Raw genomic sequence first — 19,022 nt, 5'->3', positions numbered from 1 at the left:
CAATAAATATACTGCCTATAAGCAGCATGCCTGTATTTTCTATTAACATCCCCATCCTCCTTGAGAAGGTACATTAAATTTTGTCCCATTTCCATTTGGATATCCAAAACTCCTCTATTCAAAATTAATTTTTCCAAATCTGGAATATCTGTCATGCAACCAGTGTTTCTTCTCCTCGAGTGTTTCTTCTGTGGTTGGCATCTCTTGGCAATTGCCATACTTACACCATGGGACATCATTTCCTTCATCTAGGTTAGGTGGTAGAGGGTCAACATTAGGGATGGGATTTGGTTGTGGAGGCTCAATATCATCTGCGCTTAATTTTTCCCATGGTTCTTCAAGGTCCTCTGAAGTTTCCAAATACTTCATTATCCTAATGTTAGGGTTATCGTCTTGGATTTTTTTCAATTAATATTCGGAGCTGCGCTGCTGTGAGGTTTTTCAGATCTACACGATTGTGAGTCTCACTCTGCTGAATTATATGAATTACGTTTACGATCGATACATTATGGAATAAAATCTTCTACAAACATTGAATATTCTCTTCTAAATACCCCAGAACAAGTTAATTATAGGAAATCATTGATATGAGTTACCACGCTCAAAAATCTAAAGTCCCGCAGATTTTCTTACAACCTTACTATCGTACAGAACGGACAGGCCATTTATAGCCTAAAATTTGTAGCTTTAACACCACCAAACTAGTTGTTACCTTTCTCCAGAATGAAATAAAACAAAACAAGATGGTCTAGCCCATAATTAAGCCACATCTTTTACGTACTCTCTCTATCCCTACTACAATAAATATATTTCTAGTGAAATATCCCCTAATATACCGGTCAGAGGGAATAATTTTTCAATGGCTGCTTGACAAAGAGAATCAAATATCGCCAACGCCCGTTATTAAATTACTAATACTACTACTACTACCACTACTACTCAGGTAAAACTATTAGTCCCATCGATACCTTGTAGCTAAGAAGGAACTAAAAAATTTCCAAAGCGCGCTTCTAGAATTCTCGCGGGCTCGGACTTTCTTTTAAAACTCTTCTCGATTTGAGGAGAAATACACGTAGATTCTAATAATAAACACCATTCAATATATAACGTCGGTATTTACTTGCATTTGCTTCTTAAAAATCCCCCTCCATTTCTTTGAATTTTGAAATCGGGGAGAGGGATGATTGATGGCGTGAAACCCTCATTGTCCACGGGTGACCGGAATTTTAAAGGGAGTATTAAAACTTCCATTTAAATTAAGGCACTACTAAAATTCTCTCTCTCTAGCTTTAAATATATCGAGGAAACGTAAACCACAATTCACAAAGCTTAATCTTACCTGTACAATTAAATGCAATGCTTAAACATGCTATTATTATCCCCATCCTTTTAAAATACACGAACGAAAAATATTACCTCACCACAATTCTCTCACGTTCACTCTCCCTCCCTTCAATGAAGAACGAAAAATTTTATACTGCTAAAAGCATAGAATAACCATTTCCTCGGTTACCTCTGACATAACCATTTCTTTGGGTAACTGTGACCACATTCCAAATCGCAAAAAACTACTACAACTACCACGACCACGACCATTACCACTCCCACAGGCTCGCGGGACAAACTAATAGCCTCATCGTATATATACGATGTGGCGAAAAAACTGAATACCTCATTAGCTACAATGGGAGGCGTTGGGTCATTAGGAATCAAAGAAGCTTCTTCTACATTGTTGGATTGGGGTGCTTCATTATCATATTGTTTGGGCCTACTGGTCGCAGCATGAAGGGTTATTTTCGAGTTCTTTATTTTAGGACGACCGATTCTAATTCTTTTCCTTGGGGGCTCATTACCCATACCACTACCACCTGCGCATACATCGATTTCGCCATTACAGCACTCCAAATTCTCCCCACTAGTACATAAACTTGAGCATTTTAAGTTTTCCGTTCAGCATTTTCAAACGTTTCTATTTTTATTGCTTAAGCAATTGGTTCTACAAGAACAAGGCATTTTGATCAACAGTACAAAGTACTCATTAACTCAATTTACCCTAAGCTACGCCAAGGATTAAAATGTTGGAATTTAAAAAAAAAACACGAGACAGACTCAAATCTGGAGAAGCTATAATTTATTTAAGCAATAGATGGCGATCATAGCAGCAAACTCACGGCTTCAAAAATTGTGTCCCATTTCCACAAAAAGTAGTTACCTTAAAAAAAGGGGGATACTATCTATTCACTCCCCTCGTAACTAGAAGAGGGCTCGGAAATCTGCGGGAGGGAAATGCAAACCCTCCGATGGCTCCCTTTAAGAGTCAACCGCTGCTATTTGCACCGGACTGTCTCGATGAATATTTATTTAATCTCAGGAGCAAGGTTTTCTTCAGTGGAATATTTTAGTCGCCGGATTAACCTGACAAAGGAATCTCCTCCTACCTTTCCTAAGTTCGCTCATTGGTCAGTCCAAATCAAGCTTAAGGCTTTTCATTGTTGATGGTGGTTAAAGGCAGATTTAACTTAAGGGTTGTGATTGGATCTTGATATTAGGAAAGGGTTGTGATTGGATCTTGATATTAGGAAAGGGTTGTGATTGGATCTTGATATTAGGAAAGGGTTGTGATTGGATCTTGATATTAGGAAAGGGTTGTGATTGGATCTTGATATTAGGAAAGGGTTGTGATTGGATCTTGATATTAGGAAAGGGTTGTGATTGGATCTTGATATTAGGAAGAAAATATAATCTGGATCAGTTCAGTTTATTTTTTCGTGAACACTGAACTGTGGGTGCAAGGTCAGTGCAATAACTTTTACATTAAATTTTTAAGTGCTTTACGCCATCAAGTTTATAAACCTAAACTTAACCATATGTGTCTCCTACGGGCTTTGAGAATTTGTGTACTGTGCTTTATAATATTGGAAAAGTTATTTCTTACGATATTGAAATGTAAATTTCTGTGTTGTGTTTTGGTAGGTCAAATGTAATTATATGCTATAATAAATTATTAAATTCAAAACTATCATGTATCAGCCCATATTAATGTTATTGGTCAGAGCTCCGTAATTGGGCCTGGTGAGCGCGTTTGACATGAAGAAAATGAAACTGATACTATCATCCCATTAAAAATTAGTTCAGTCCACTGCCAACATTCTATGTAACGAATTTTTGACCTCTACAGTAGGAATTTCATGGATATTAATATTTTCTTTCGTCACTAACGTGTCCATTTTCGTAAGTGGAGATAACTAATTCATGGAGAACGTAGTTTTATAACTTCATCGAAAGCCAAACACGACCTAGCAGAAGAATATATACAAATACTTGCCAAATGTCCAACCTCAAGGGAACTGTTGGAGAAATAATAGTAAAACCCAAGAATATGTTGACTCCCCATTTTCTATCCATTCAAATGTTGTTTTATTGTCTCAACTCATTTGTGCTTGGCATTTTCCCTTGAATACATTGAGATGCACGAAAATTTAATAACTGATCCCTTTGATCACAAAGTAGGCAATGTAAGATGGAAATATCACCATTGAATCATCAATAGGCTTACTAGTCTTTAGGTCGGGACATTTTCTAATCGAATCTTCGTTAAAGTTTGCTGAGGTCATAACCTATTTTACTAGGATTAGTTGTGACTAGACGTGAAAGGTCAAAAGAAACACTGTTAAAGGGTTAGTAGCCAGTAAATAAATCATTACAGTTTAAATTGATACACATTTTTGAATAGGTCGTACAAAATTATAGTTTTACCAAATATTTAATCATTTAAATCTTGCATCGTAACACCTTAAAATGTACATGAAAATTTACATATCGGGAATCTTCATTTAAAACTGCAGCACAGATATCAATATAAAAGACTTTTTATTATTCAGTATTTTAAGTTGAATACATATATTTAATGAGTCATATTTGAAATGAATATTAATACAATTTTAAAATGATCATTTATACAAAGCAATACTTAAGAACATAAAAATATCTGTTCATGGCACCTGAATGCCAGTCCTCCTTCACCCTAATACCAATAAAACAGACGCATACATTTGTCTACGACAGTTAATTGCCTAATATCACCTTAAGTATACATTACTTAGTTGTCAAATGCAATTGTCTTTTATATATTAAAAATAAGAAACTAATTTACATCAAGAAACCTACGTGATAAAGTTAATATAAATTCACTTTTATTTAAATCATAATACTAGACGTTTTTTGAGTAACAGGTCATCATTCAGTCTCGACTTATGTTTCACTCCGCTAATTCCTATTTGCAATACTTTGTTACCATAATATTAATTGATTTTGTTGGATTTGTTTTGTAACGGACAGCTTACATGTAGGAGGCGTGAGCATGACATGTCGATGGGTTCCGATAGTTAAATAAATAACATAAAGACTTCTTACTTTGTACTTGAATTTGATTTATTTCCTTTATCTAAATATTAACACAAATTCATACGAGATTGACTATTCTAACCGCTTGACTCCACGGACCATTCCGACTGCCCCTTTCTGCCAGCCGTCCGTCCGTTATATCCCCTAACTAGCGTCGTCTGCTACATTTCCCCCCTCAATCTCGGCGGTAAAGTGTGTTTGTTACAATATTTACAGGCTTAACTAATTACATAGCATTTACATATATGTTTATTTCTTCATTAGGAACTTCTTACAATTTATCTAACTTGTTATAAACAGAATGATATTTTTAGAACAATAAATTTGGAACGTATTTAGAACAATGTTATGTCATTTGTTTTTCATTAAGTATTCAACATAATATTAATGTCTTCGTGGACGGGGAAGGCGTTCCACAGGCAACCTTTCGTAACCCATGCTTGCCGTTGGGGATTTTGCGTAGCACGCGTCGTGGGTGCGGGCACACTGTTACTAAAAGGCCCCGATGTCCGCACCGGTAACAACGGCGTAAATAAGGACATGTCGGAGTTTCGTGCCCCAGCATACCGCATTCGAGGCATTCTCGTTGACAATGCCTTTGTCGACGTGGCTGGTCATCATAGCTTCTTGTTGGTCTTCGTGGCGAACGGTCTCTATACCGTTGTGGTTGAGACTCCTCTTGAGGTTGGCGTGGTTGCCATGAACGAGGAGGGTAAGCGGATTCCGACCGGTTTCTATCTTGACAAAAGGTTGAGGTGATATACACCTGTCGAGGCGGGGGAGACGTTCTCACGCCTAGGGAACGTAATGTAACGCCCTCTTGCCGGCGAAGGACAACCTGAACGGTGCCTTCGAAGGGGGGTGGGCGTTCGTCGGACATCTATGAAAAGGTCAGATAGTTAGTACGAGACATAAATACCGTGCGTCCCGGAATATTTCCAAGTGCGGAGGAGCTCCAGCCAACTAAAGTGATGGCGTTGCAAGCCACGAAAAATATGTTGCACTCGCAAGTAATCGGGCCAGGAACGTAATTTCCGTTGCAACGGCCCTACAGTGTAATAATACACCGCATGAGTCTGACCCGTAGCAGACGACTTTTTCCGTTTCACCACTTCACGTGTCCATCCCAATTCGAACGGGACTAGCAACGGATTAGGTGATGGCGATGTGGAAGACTCTTCTTGGTCTCCCGTAGCAGATATATCGCCGAGTAGTGATTCGTCTAGGGACGGCATAGGTATGGGATCTTCATCACTTGAGGCCGTGGGGCCTGTATCAGGCGATGATGGTACGACATCAGAGAGGGCTTTATTAAAAGTAGTATTTAAATTAGAATTAAAAGCAGTGTCCTTGCACTTATCATCAATCCCTTCCTCGGCATCGTCCTCAGAATCTGTATCAGGAGGGACAGGAAACTCCCCCTGGTGGATAAAAAGTTTATGCTCGTTAATGTGCCAAGTGCCAGCGGGCGCACCCGTGATACCATGACGTAAAACATCTGTCAGGGTTCCCTGTTTTTCCACATTACGATACGGGTCTTCCCAAGCTGGTGCCAACTTAGTACTAAAGCCGGTAGCTGCTTGCGATAGTTTATGAGACCGTTTCCAGACGAGTTGTCCCTGTTCTAATTCCGTTCCACTGTAGTGTATATCGTAGTAGAACTTCGGTCGGGCCTGTGCAAGGCGAGAAAACAAATCAGTCTCGTCTCTAATGGCTTGTATTTGGTTTATCGGCCCTTTATCGTAAGTAATCAGGTCAGGGACCATGACATCGAGTCCCTTGATGGATCGAAGGGCGATCTTCGCACTCCCATGGAAGACGTCGTTCACGTCCGTACTGTAGGCGTGGTTGCCATGAACGAGGAGGGTAAGCGGATTCCGACCGGTTTCTATCTTGACAAAAGGTTGAGGTGATATACACCTGTCGAGGCGGGGGAGACGTTCTCACGCCTAGGGAACGTAATGTAACGCCCTCTTGCCGGCGAAGGACAACCTGAACGGTGCCTTCGAAGGGGGGTGGGCGTTCGTCGGACATCTATGAAAAGGTCAGATAGTTAGTACGAGACATAAATACCGTGCGTCCCGGAATATTTCCAAGTGCGGAGGAGCTCCAGCCAACTAAAGTGATGGCGTTGCAAGCCACGAAAAATATGTTGCACTCGCAAGTAATCGGGCCAGGAACGTAATTTCCGTTGCAACGGCCCTACAGTGTAATAATACACCGCATGAGTCTGACCCGTAGCAGACGACTTTTTCCGTTTCACCACTTCACGTGTCCATCCCAATTCGAACGGGACTAGCAACGGATTAGGTGATGGCGATGTGGAAGACTCTTCTTGGTCTCCCGTAGCAGATATATCGCCGAGTAGTGATTCGTCTAGGGACGGCATAGGTATGGGATCTTCATCACTTGAGGCCGTGGGGCCTGTATCAGGCGATGATGGTACGACATCAGAGAGGGCTTTATTAAAAGTAGTATTTAAATTAGAATTAAAAGCAGTGTCCTTGCACTTATCATCAATCCCTTCCTCGGCATCGTCCTCAGAATCTGTATCAGGAGGGACAGGAAACTCCCCCTGGTGGATAAAAAGTTTATGCTCGTTAATGTGCCAAGTGCCAGCGGGCGCACCCGTGATACCATGACGTAAAACATCTGTCAGGGTTCCCTGTTTTTCCACATTACGATACGGGTCTTCCCAAGCTGGTGCCAACTTAGTACTAAAGCCGGTAGCTGCTTGCGATAGTTTATGAGACCGTTTCCAGACGAGTTGTCCCTGTTCTAATTCCGTTCCACTGTAGTGTAAATCGTAGTAGAACTTCGGTCGGGCCTGTGCAAGGCGAGAAAACAAATCAGTCTCGTCTCTAATGGCTTGTATTTGGTTTATCGGCCCTTTGTCGTAAGTAATCAGGTCAGGGACCATGACATCGAGTCCCTTGATGGATCGAAGGGCGATCTTCGCACTCCCATGGAAGACGTCGTTCACGTCCGTACTGTAAAGCTAAGGGTTAAAATCCAGTGGTTACATGGACAACCGAGTTTATGGTTAACTCGTGCATCTCCAAACCTAGGTCCCATCTGCATGAGTGTTGCACACATACATACTCATGAGTTCGCTGAGAACCCGATTAACTCGTTCGGTTAAGTTCGTGAAGGTTGGTTTTACCTTCATGAGACGACAAACGTGGGTCCACAGGGCCGACGTGAATTACGGGCCATTATCAGAACACACAGATTCAGGAGACCCATGGCGTGATATGTACTTCAGGAAGACGTTTCCCACGGTAACGGCAGTAATGTTACGGACAGCGTGTATTTCCACATATTTGGTGAAATAATTGACAATGACAATAAGGAAGCGATTCTGGCGTTGCGTAGGTGGTAACGGACCCATCATATCGATCCATACTAGTTGGTTAGGCACAAAGGCACTGGTGTTGGACAACATCCGGCCCAGCTGACGAATATTACGGGCCTTGTAGTGCTGACATGTCTTGCATTCCTTAAAAAAACGACGAATAATAGGACGAAAGTGCGGGAAGTAATATCGAGTCAGAATCTTGCGTTCAGTGGCCAGACCACCCCATATGACCGGAAAGGGGATGGCTAAGGTACATATCCAGGAGAAGAGGATGTAGAGACTTCGGTACCACTGGCTTAGCAACATGAAAGGCAGAATTCTTCCGGTACAACAGATCATATCGGAGCTCGTACACCGTGTGTTCTTTACCACTCTTAATACCTGTTCGTATGGTATCCCACTCTTAGTCAGCCTCCTGAGCCTCCCGAATGTCTTTTGATGACAGAGGCTGGATTTCATGATGGTCATCGGCTAGGAAAATGGACAAAAAGGTTTTAAACGGTATTTTCTTGCTCTGTTGGAGCTCTTGAATGGGACGGGACAACGCATCAGCAACCCTGTTGGTTTTTCCGGGACCGTGAAGGATGTTGATGTCGTATTCCTGTAACTCGATGGCCCATCTCAGAGTTTGCTTTTCTGTTCCCTCAATGTCAACAGCCAGACATGATCTGTAACTAAAGTAAAGTGACGTCCCTCCAAATAAAGGCGGAATTTCTGTATGCCCTTAACGACAGCGAGGCACTCTTTCTCGGGGATACCATAGTTAAACTCCGCCCCTTGAAATAACTTGCTGTAATAACCCAGGGGAACCTCCTTTCCTCCCTGAATCTGGGAGAGCATAGCAAGGAGTTATATATCGGGCACACCCCACACCCCTTCCCCTAAGGAGACCTAACCTTTGAAAGCGCCTAGCTACTTTCCGAGACAAATTTTATTGGTCAAAGCCAAACTTGGTCTCTGATTCCCCAAAAATCTGACTGCTCTAAAAGTTTCTTTTGAGGCGCTGAATTCCATTATAATTCCGGTTCGGAACGTTCTTCCTATTGTTTTTCTATTTTAAAGGTACAAATTGTTAACATTTTGCTCATAATTAAATTTGATTTCGTTCGTAATGAGCCTTTTCGCTAATTTATTCACGCCTGCGCAGAAAGCGCGATGTAGCTTATTTTCTCGCTTCGGCGCGATTCTACCTTATTTTCGAATGGAGGGTTTGTGAACAGTACAGTTATATCCAAAATGTATAGTAAATACACCATTCCGCAACTGAAACTGTTATTGAAAGAAAAGGAAATAGTTTTTAAATCTAACTGGAAAAAAATTCAATACATCGAAGCTTTAGAAAAGTTTCACTGTGATGAAAGACAAAGTTGTGACCAAGGCTTAGGTAACCAAGGCGGTCAAGACCAAAATAATAACATTTCCAGCTCCTCTACAGCTGCAGTAACTGATTGCCCAAGGCTTCAAACTTGCAAAAACATTGACGACGTTCACATTGGAAGATAGGGCCATTGCACATAAAAATTCTGGTGACATTCATTCTTTGATGTTAGTTGTTAAAATTACAGCCACTTTAGTGTACGTAAAGTCAAAGTGTTTTGCATCACAAAAGCGTCTGGCGTACAATGTTATCGTTTGCATCAAAACCAATGGTAAAATCTGTGGCGGGGCATGTGAATGTGCTCGAGGCTTATCTGGATCATGTAGCCATATCGGAGCATTGCTTCTGTGCTTGGAGGCTTTAAGTCGGGAACGCCAAATTTCTGGAGATTCAGCATGCACATCCAAGCCATGTGTGTGGAACCAGCCACGTTCTCAAGATTTCCAACCTAGTATAATTATGCCAAAGATGTTTAAAAGACCACGATTGTGCAATGACACTACACGTATTGTCGAAGAAGCTAACAACCTCAAGTTCGATTTTGATGGACGCCGCGCTTGTGATCGAGAAATTGATCCTGTGAAAAATAGGCAAGCAGTTAAAGAGCTAATGACAATCTTTCCAACTGGATTACAGCATTTCTGGAAAATCCCAATTGAAGAATTTCAAGAAATGGTGCCGGAAGTTGCTATAGAAATTGATATTAGATCAGATGATGCTGGAAACGATATCAACGTTAGAGAATTTCCAGAAATAGCACCATCTCTCGCCCAATCTGCTTTTGAAATTGCTGAATTAACAGACTCTTCCAAACCATCTGATTTAAAAAATTCTAGCAAAGTTGACGCTGTAATTGATGCAAAGAAATTCATTTTCAAAATAAAAAACGAGTTGGGAAATCCTACCGATGAAAGAGCTTTCATAGACATAAATGTACAGAAAATAAGTTTGGAAGAGGTTCAATTTATTGAGCAGCACACCAAAACTCAAGCAAACTGTGATTTATGGAAAGATTTAAGAATTGGCAGAATTACCAGCTCCAACTTTGGACTTGTTGCGAAAGCCAAGTGCAAGACGATTCCAAAATCTATCATTGAAAAAATTCTCAATCCACAAAAACTGGACATGTATTCGTCTCTTCCAAAGGCCATGAAGAGAGGAATAGACTTGGAACCGTTAGCAATAGAGAGGTACAAGGATCTAACTGGATTCGAAGTTAAAGAAACGGGCCTTACACTATACACCAAGTACAATTTTCTTGGAGCGACTTCCGATGGAATTGTAATGGACCCTAACGAGTTTTCAAAAGGAGTCTTAGAGGTTAAATGTCCATCATCTTTAAACAAAATAGATATTAGTAACATGCCTGCCACCAAAATTGCTAGTCAGTTCAAAAATTTTTGTGTAGAGAGGAAAAATGACGAATACTTTTTAAAGCGAAACTCCATCTATTATTATCAGATTTTAGGGGAAATGGCAATTAAAAATCTGCCCTGGGCAGATTTTGTGATATTTGCTGGTACCAAAGAAACTAGTCACGTCTATATGGAAAGAATTCGTTTTGATCCCGATGCTTGGAACGAACTAGAAACCAGTCTTGTTGAATTTTATCAACGCTACATTGTACCTTATATTATATAACAACAGGTTTAAGTTCCTCTTTTTTACAATTGAGAATGGTATAAATATTAATAAAAAATGCTGTTAATCATAAACATAACGGGTACACAAATGTTCAAAATTTGATTATAGTACAAAAGATTTCAGTGAGACAATGTTAAATTTACTGAACTATAAATTTTATTATAAACGTTTTTAAATCTATCTTATTATTGGTTTATTAATGTTGGTTAAATATGCACAAACACTAAATATTTGACTTATTAGCTTTATTTGGGTAATGGGAAATACCCCATCTAAAATATGAAAATTTCTGATTCGTCCAATTGATGTTTCAACATGTATTCGTAACTCGGCTATCCTCCGAGTTTCAAGGACTTCCTCTTCTGTAAATTGATCTCTATTTGATTTTTTTCATTGGAGGTATATTAAGTTTACACCCTCTCTCTTCCAACATTTTCTCTATTAAGAATCCTTTATCAGCCATTACGTTGTCACCGGCGTCTAACATATCTAATATTCCACTTTTTTCAACAATCACTTTATCAGAGGCTCGACCTCCCCATGCTGCCGAAATAAATGAGATTACACCTCCTGGTGTAATCCCAATAAGGAATTTAGCTGTGTTGTGATGTTTGTATGAAGAAAATGTTACATTCTGAGTTAACATATCTGATGACCGCTCAATGAAAACTTCCGTACAATCTAGGATTATACGCGTATCCGGGTATTTGCGAAATTTCTTAGGCATGTAATCTTCCACAAGCTCTTTGTCTGGAAATGGGCATAAACCACAAAGTTCTCTATCCAGTAAACAAATCCAAGTTGTAAAAATTTCGGAAAAAGTTGATATACTAATATCAAAACGATCGGCAATATCTTGCACAAGCAGACCGAGTTTTAATCTCATTAGCACTGCTAAAAATTCATTAATTAGGGACAATTTCCGAAACCGCACGTTCTTCCTTTCGTTATTCTCTACCTTTGAGGCTCGATAATACGTCATTTTTCTCGCTTTTTCTTTCAAAAAACTAAAATATTAATTAAATAACATATTAACACTTAAAATTTACAAAAGTTCCCCGAAACAGTTTTGCGCTAAGATACTTACTTAAACAACCACATGAAAACAGGAAAAGTTGGCATTCCTGTATAAAATCGAGTGACATTATCATCGTGTTGAATTTTCTCAACCGACCATGACTTTTGACGTAATATCTCCTCATATTCTTGAACTTTTTCTTTTAAACAATGATTCTCGTATAAAAGTGGATCAGTAATTGTTTGCGTGCCAATAGCTTTAACAATTATAGTATAAATAACCGTTTAATTACTTATCAAGAAAAAATATACCTACAAGTGTAAATTATTTCGCTGTTTTTCTTCTTTCGTTCAACAGTCTCACTAACTGAATTAACCACATAGTCATGAAAATTTAACGAAGCTTTAAGAGAGTCTGCCATGAAGTTTTTATTTTTCAGTTCTTTAGCTCTTTTAAGCTACGAAAAAGAAATATGCAACATTAATCTTGTATTTATAAGAAGTTTTAAGTCATCATCACACCTTTTTAGCTTCCCTCGTTTTGCATCGTTCTTCTCTCTCGTTAATAGAAATTACTGGCCTTTCTTCTTGGTAGAATGGGACAATATCAGGATCCACTGATTTGTTTTCAAGAATCTTACTGGTATTAGGTGACTGCGATAGCCGTATTCTTTTTGCTTTAACTTGGGTTGAACTTGGTTTCATAAACAATGTTGGTATCCAATCTGGGTCTTCGACTTCCCAGCCTGGGTACCCACTAACAAAATGTCTACTGCACACTCTACTAGTGGATGAAGCTTTCCAGTCTTTTCTATTAATAATCCTTTGCCATAATTTAATTCTTGCAATAGGGATTCTGTGAAATTTGACATTATCTCTTCTGGCTACATCGGTACCTGACCGAGTCTTACAGCCAGCTACACAACATGAAGGCATTTTGATTTTAATGAAAATTCTAACTATCTAATATGCTAATTTATTAAAGATTGGTTGTCTTTAGAACTATACAATTTGGTCATCCTAAAACAAAATAATAATACATAAAATATTTCATCTAAACTTACAAATCAAAAGAAATTTCCACTCACCTCCAAAGGCCCCAATCACCCTGGGCAGCAGTCGGCTACAAACAACGCAACGCGCATGCCCAACGAACTCCCCTGTTCTCTCCCTCCCCGCAGTGCGAAAAGGCTCATTACATTTTACGTAATTAATGTATATTAGGGGTTATATTAGAAGCAATCGCGAGTAACACACTTAAGCCTTGGTAAGTATATTTTTATTATTGGCTATTAGCCTATTGCCACTTATTGACGCACAAAAGTGTTAAAATAATAAAATTAGGTATAGTTTTTAGCAAATATGGTCGATACAAGGCACTGTTTGTACCCTGGCTGTCATAATGACTCTCGACACAATTATAAACCGCACGTGAAAGGCGTTTTTAGCCACATCGTAAGATGTGAGCTATTAGTTTCACTGGGGAAGGAAGTGGGAGTTGCCGTTTCTATTGTGGTAATACATTATAGTTAATTTTTTTAAAAAAAAACTTTAATGATTCAAATAAAAAATATTAGATTTGCATTTAATTGAACAACATAAAATTAATTATGTAATAGAAGAATTTAAACATTGTAGTTTTATTTTTAATATTGTAGTTCAACTTGGTTTAAATAGATGTCGCTGTGTAAGTTGCCCTGACACTATGAATACATTACACCCTGAATACATGAATGTAAACCAATTACACCCTGAATACACGAATCCTGAATACATGAATGTACACCATTATACATGAATGTACACCAATTACACCATAAATACATGAATCCTGAATACATGAATGTCATAAATGGGTTTTGTCGTAGTTTTTTACTATTTCTAGTGTTAAAAATCATGCCTATGACAATGAAAATGATTTTCTAATTTAATACAAACATTGAGTGCTTCTTGGATATTTTGTTTTCAATGAAACATTGAGTGCTTCTTGGATATTTTGTTTTCAATTAAACATTGAGTGCTTCTTGGATATTTTGTTTTCAATTACTCGTTAAAACTTGTAGCATGTAATAAAACTAAAATAAATTGTAGCATGTAAGAAACTAAAAATTATCCAAAAGTTTTTCAAACAAATTTTTGTTTGTCATAAAACTTCAAAAAACTTGTAGCATGTAAGAAACTAAAAAAATCCAAAAGTTTTTCTATCAAATTTTTGTTGCGGGCTTTATCATTACGATGATGTCTTGACGATCGCTGTAATCCATGTCTTTGTTGGTGGTTATCATTGCCAATCCGTCCTCGTTCACGGCGATGGTGCCCTCGTTTGACATTAGGACAATGTCTTATTAAATGTTGTGGAGATTTGCAATGATAGCAACGTTTTTCCAAGTTTCTGGAGTTTTCCTTTTTTGTTCCAGTTGTCGGCGATGTTGGATCAGTAGTAGTTTTTTCTAAGTTGTTATCTTCATTAATGTGTGCTTCATCGATAGTATTTACTTCATTCATATGGGCTTCATCGACGATGTTTTCTTGATTCGTTTTATAGTCGTCACACTGTCTTTGCCCTCTGAAAGTAACGTGTTATTCCCAAAAATATTTTGAACTATCCTTAACCAAAAAAAAAGAAATTAATAACGTATACCTTGAGTATTTGGTAGAGACATATTTGTTTGTGTCCGCTCTTCCACAAAGATTTAGAAAGAATGGCGGATAACTCTGTTTTTTGGGGGGGGTAATACTATCGTAGAACCATAGAGGGTAGAGGAGTAGACACTGTAGCCTTTTCTAACGTATACGGGAATATCTCGCTAAACTTTCTACCCTCATTTCCGGTTTGTTCTCATTGGCTGATTGACTTCTAAGCAAGACTCTTCCTTATTGGTTAAAAAACGTCGTCTGCTTAATTTTAATTGTTAACGGTTTCTATTTCGAACAGGAAACCAAACACCGGAAGTAGCCCCGAAAAATTTTGCAAGAACTAAATATCGAAACTGTCTACTCCTCTACTGTATACCCTCTATGGTAGAACAAACTCTTTTCCGAAAAAGCCCCACTCTGGTGGTCTTTTTTATTTCCAAGAATTTCAAGCTCTTGCACTATAAGGGGAAAGGCTACCCATGACGTAGGTGTTTCTTTATAGGACCACAAGGCCTACGTGACAGTTTCCATCACCTCTCTATACAAATTTTACACGAAAAAAGTCCCTTCGACCTTCAAATAGAATCTTACTTTATGCTGAAGAATTAAACTATTTTACCCATGAAAAAATTCCAAAAATTAATATTCCATTAATCAATTACTCATAATACAATTACAAAAATTGCTTAATCCAAATATTCTTCAACATAAACTCCCCACCTTGAACTATTGGCTCAATATCAATGTCAACAATAAAATATTGTTCACACTTCTAGGTGATGTATTCAGGGTTGAAGTGGTGTACATTCGTGTTTTTCAGGGTTGAAATGGTGTACATTCGTGTATTCAGGGTTGAAATGGTGTACATTCGTGTATTCAGGACTGAAATGGTGTATATTCGTGTATTCAGGGTTGAAGTGGTGTACATTCGTGTATTCAGGGTTGAATTGGTGTACATTCATGTATCCTTTAGAATCCAAAAGAAAAAAATAACCATTTCTTCGGTAAACTCTGACACCGACATAACCATTTCTTTGGTTAACTCTGACCACCACCACCACCACCCCCACAACAGGCTCGCGGGACAAACCAAAAAATTTCCTTCCCCTAAACCTTCTGTATACCGGCCAGAAACCGTGCTTTACAAATTCTCATTTCTGGGAATTTTGGTATTTCAACGATTGCTAACTATCGGACAATAAAAGAAAAACCAGCGTAAAAATCCTGTTTTTAAAATAGAGCATTCCAAGCCTTAAGTTACAAAGTATCTACGTTATTGAAGAGTTAGCCCTACAAGCCCGAAGTAAATTGGTTTTTGCTTATAAGTAACCATTCTGAAACAAAAGTTTATTTCCTTAGTATTTTCATTAAAAAAAAAATGTCGAAATATGTGTCTCCTCGCAAAAACAATTATTTTACAAACCCATGGATTACTTTACAAAGTGTTATTGGACTGAAAGCTCAAGATTGGCCGGATGACATCAACAAAACCTTCTTCAAAAAATCTGTAGAGGATAAATTTGAACTCGTACGCTTGGCGGCTTTCTGTTATTTGAACGACGTTCCCAAAGAAATGGCTTGCCATACACTGAGTTTTTGCCACGGTTCGACAGCATACTTGAACTCAAATGGGGTTATAAAAAATTTGTACAAAGTTTGGGATGATTTCCAAGATTTGCGGGAAGCCTTTGTATCTTATCACTCAAAGTCTGCCTGTTATATGAATTTGGAAAATAAGAGGCAAGGAAAAAATTAAATTTTTTTAACACAACCTTTGGTTACAACCTTTGGTTTTGATTTATAACTAATAAAAAAATAAACCAAATTTAGAACTATAGCTACCAAGTCATTGGACGAAACACTAGCATCTCTGCGAAAAACTTGTTCAACTGAGTAAGCCACTTTTCATGATATATCTTATTTTACTTCTACATTGAAAATTTCCATAAACATTTTCATATTTACATGCATGACTAATCTACCATTTACTAAAAGGGTAATAAATAAATTCTTCAAAAATATATGAAATCACTAGATAGTAGATTGTCAGTTTTCTGACCATGTAAATTAAGCTATTTTAAAATGTTTACATAAAATACCGGTAATTAATACAAATATTATGGTCAGTGTGATACTGTCTTGAAAGCTCCGACCTAAATTTAAAAGTGCACAACAGCAAATACTTCCAAAGTGGATAAATCAAATATTTTTTATTAGAAACCGAGGAGCTAATCACTGAACTAACCTTGTGCACCTATTACGGATTACATGTAACTATATTAGAACTATCAAAGGCGGGTCAAAGCGTTTAATGATTACGCGTCTTCTAAAATCATTTGGATTAGATCTTAGATTTACTTACATAACTATATATATATATATCATAACTTAAACTTATCATATATGCGGATAATAGATAATTTTAACTTCGATTCTATCTTTGATTCATGACTAATCAAACAATATACATCATTTAGAACTACATCCATCAACCCTCTGGACGAAAAATTTGAATCTCCACCCACAAAAAAAACAGAAAATGAACTCAACTAAGTAAGCACTTTCCCTACTGTCATTACACACATGTGACATGTACATTACATTTACGTTTAAAGACACTATAAAATCCATGCTTTGGCACTCTTATTATATTACACAGTCCACAAGAAATACTGGATGTTGACCTCACATCCGACGATGATGAAACTTTCCATAACATAACTGAAGAACAATTTATGGGTCAACAAGCTCAAACACCCAAGACATCATCACAGGCTGAAACGCCCAAGACATCATCACAGGCTGAACCGCCTAAAACATCATCACAGGAGGAAATACTCAAATAAAACACTTTGTTTCCTCAATCTATTGTAACTATGACACAAATAAAAGTTTCCAAATCCATGAATTTCTAATATGTACATTTATTTATTTCTTATCGTTAAAAACAAATTCAAATACACTTTATAAAGAATATTTTTATTCCGAAGCTATAAAAGATGCTCCTACACACAAGTGTGAAATATGTTGTAAGCTTTGTTTTAGAAGCGGTATTGCTACTCCCATACTGAAATTGTGCATAGCTTGTCATGCAAACGTATCTAAAGGCTAAGTTCCAAAATTCAGTCCACTGAATAGGTTTCTATCCTTAAGAAAAACGATTCACAAAGGCAAATAACAAATACCTCTCAAAAGCAAGATTATACAAACGATGTTTTTTATGTTGTTTGGCCGTGGGTGTGTTCGTCCTCGCTCGTAATACATTATACTTAATTAAAAAACTAATGATTCAAATAAAAAATATTAGATTTGCATTTAATTGAACAACATAAAATTAATTATGTAATAGAAAAATTTAAACATTGTAGTTTTATTTTTAATATTAAAATTGAACTTGGTTTAAATAGATGTCGCCACGAGTCTCCCAAAGGATTAAGGTAGAAAGTACTGTTCCCTACCCTACGTATTTCTTTTATGTACGAATCTATACAGATCAAAGGAAGCTCCGGAAACAACCCCGACCTGTTAATTTTAAGGCGCCAACCCATATCTATCGTCTCCATCATCGCCAGTACGACGTCACGCAAGTGGGGGGGACTTGTAACGTAATGATTCACGCCAAAAACTCTCTGCCAACCACCGGACAGAATGGTGAAATACTAAGAAAGTTTTAGCTACTTCCTTGGTTATAGGCCTATTCGCGTCCCTTTCATTCTTCATAAAACTTTCAATCCCTTTTCTCCCCCCTCCCACTTACGACATTCCTTTCGTTTTCATTCTGCATTTTTATAAACTTGAAAAAACATTTAAGCGATGGACGTTTTATTTTTTTTGCTGCATATTTTGTTAACGTGTTACATTATTAATTTTTTTAATATTATTACTTGCTTCAGTATTATTATATCATTATTATTTATTACTTATTTTTTTATATTGTTATTGTTGACGTGCGCGTTGAAGTTGTCGGCGTGTGCTCAGTACCCTTTTCTACTCGTGTTCGAGTCGAGGAATAAAGGATTGAACAACTCAAGTAGGCTCTAATCGATTTGCTATTCCTAATTTTCTATTTATGGTAGGCCTATAACAAGTGAAATGCCCAGTAACAAAAGGGGAAATGATTCAGATGAAGCCGAAAAACTTGGGAAAGTAAAAAAAAGTAGAGAGAGTAAAAGTTTGGATCCTGAGGCTAGAGAAAAACGTAATGCTAGACGAAGGGAATTATATAAACTGAAGCGGGAAAGGGAGCTAGTCGCTCAAGCTGAAAAAAGGGAAGATCCGGTATATAGAGAGAGGGAGGGAGCCGCCCAAGCGGAAAGAAGGGAAAGATTGCGAGCCGCTCAGGCAAAAAGAAGGGAAAATCCGGAATACAAGGAAAGGGAACGAGCCGCCCAAGCGGAAAAAGGGAAAATCCGGAGTACAAGGAAAGGGAACGAGCCGCCCAAGCGGAAAGAAGGGCAGACCCGGAATATAGGGAAAGGGAAGGAGCTGCCCAAGAGGAAAGAAGGAAAAATCCGGAGTACAAGGAAAGGGAACGAGCCGCCCAAGCGGAAAAAGGGAAAATCCGGAGTACAAGGAAAGGGATCG

General features: G+C 38.0%; 2 protein-coding genes across 2 annotated transcripts; one reads left to right on the top strand and one right to left on the bottom strand.

Moving 5' to 3' along the window:
* The first annotated feature begins 9,305 nt into the window (after window positions 1–9,305).
* Window positions 9,306–10,781, top strand: LOC149593693 (uncharacterized). The gene has a single exon (XM_089861683.1). It carries the CDS (start codon window positions 9,306–9,308, stop codon window positions 10,779–10,781), a length of 1,476 nt encoding a protein of 491 aa, XP_089717809.1.
* A 247-nt stretch (window positions 10,782–11,028) lies between these two features.
* On the bottom strand, window positions 11,029–15,400 carry LOC149593692 (uncharacterized). Its single transcript, XM_089861682.1, has 8 exons — window positions 15,275–15,400; window positions 15,116–15,210; window positions 14,036–14,367; window positions 12,324–12,718; window positions 12,118–12,259; window positions 11,872–12,058; window positions 11,616–11,791; window positions 11,029–11,534 (listed from the first exon to the last, which is right to left on the bottom strand). Exons 1-8 carry the CDS (start codon window positions 15,398–15,400, stop codon window positions 11,161–11,163), a joined length of 1,827 nt encoding a protein of 608 aa, XP_089717808.1. The 3' UTR covers window positions 11,029–11,160.
* Between the last annotated feature and the right edge of the window lie 3,622 nt (window positions 15,401–19,022).

This window comes from Phalangium opilio, unplaced genomic scaffold, assembly GCF_054372755.1.
Source record: "Phalangium opilio isolate 3A_F unplaced genomic scaffold, DU_Popi_V2 ptg000487l_1, whole genome shotgun sequence".
Lineage (NCBI taxonomy): Eukaryota > Metazoa > Arthropoda > Arachnida > Opiliones > Phalangiidae > Phalangium > Phalangium opilio.
This window is presented reverse-complemented; position numbering and strand designations above follow the sequence as displayed.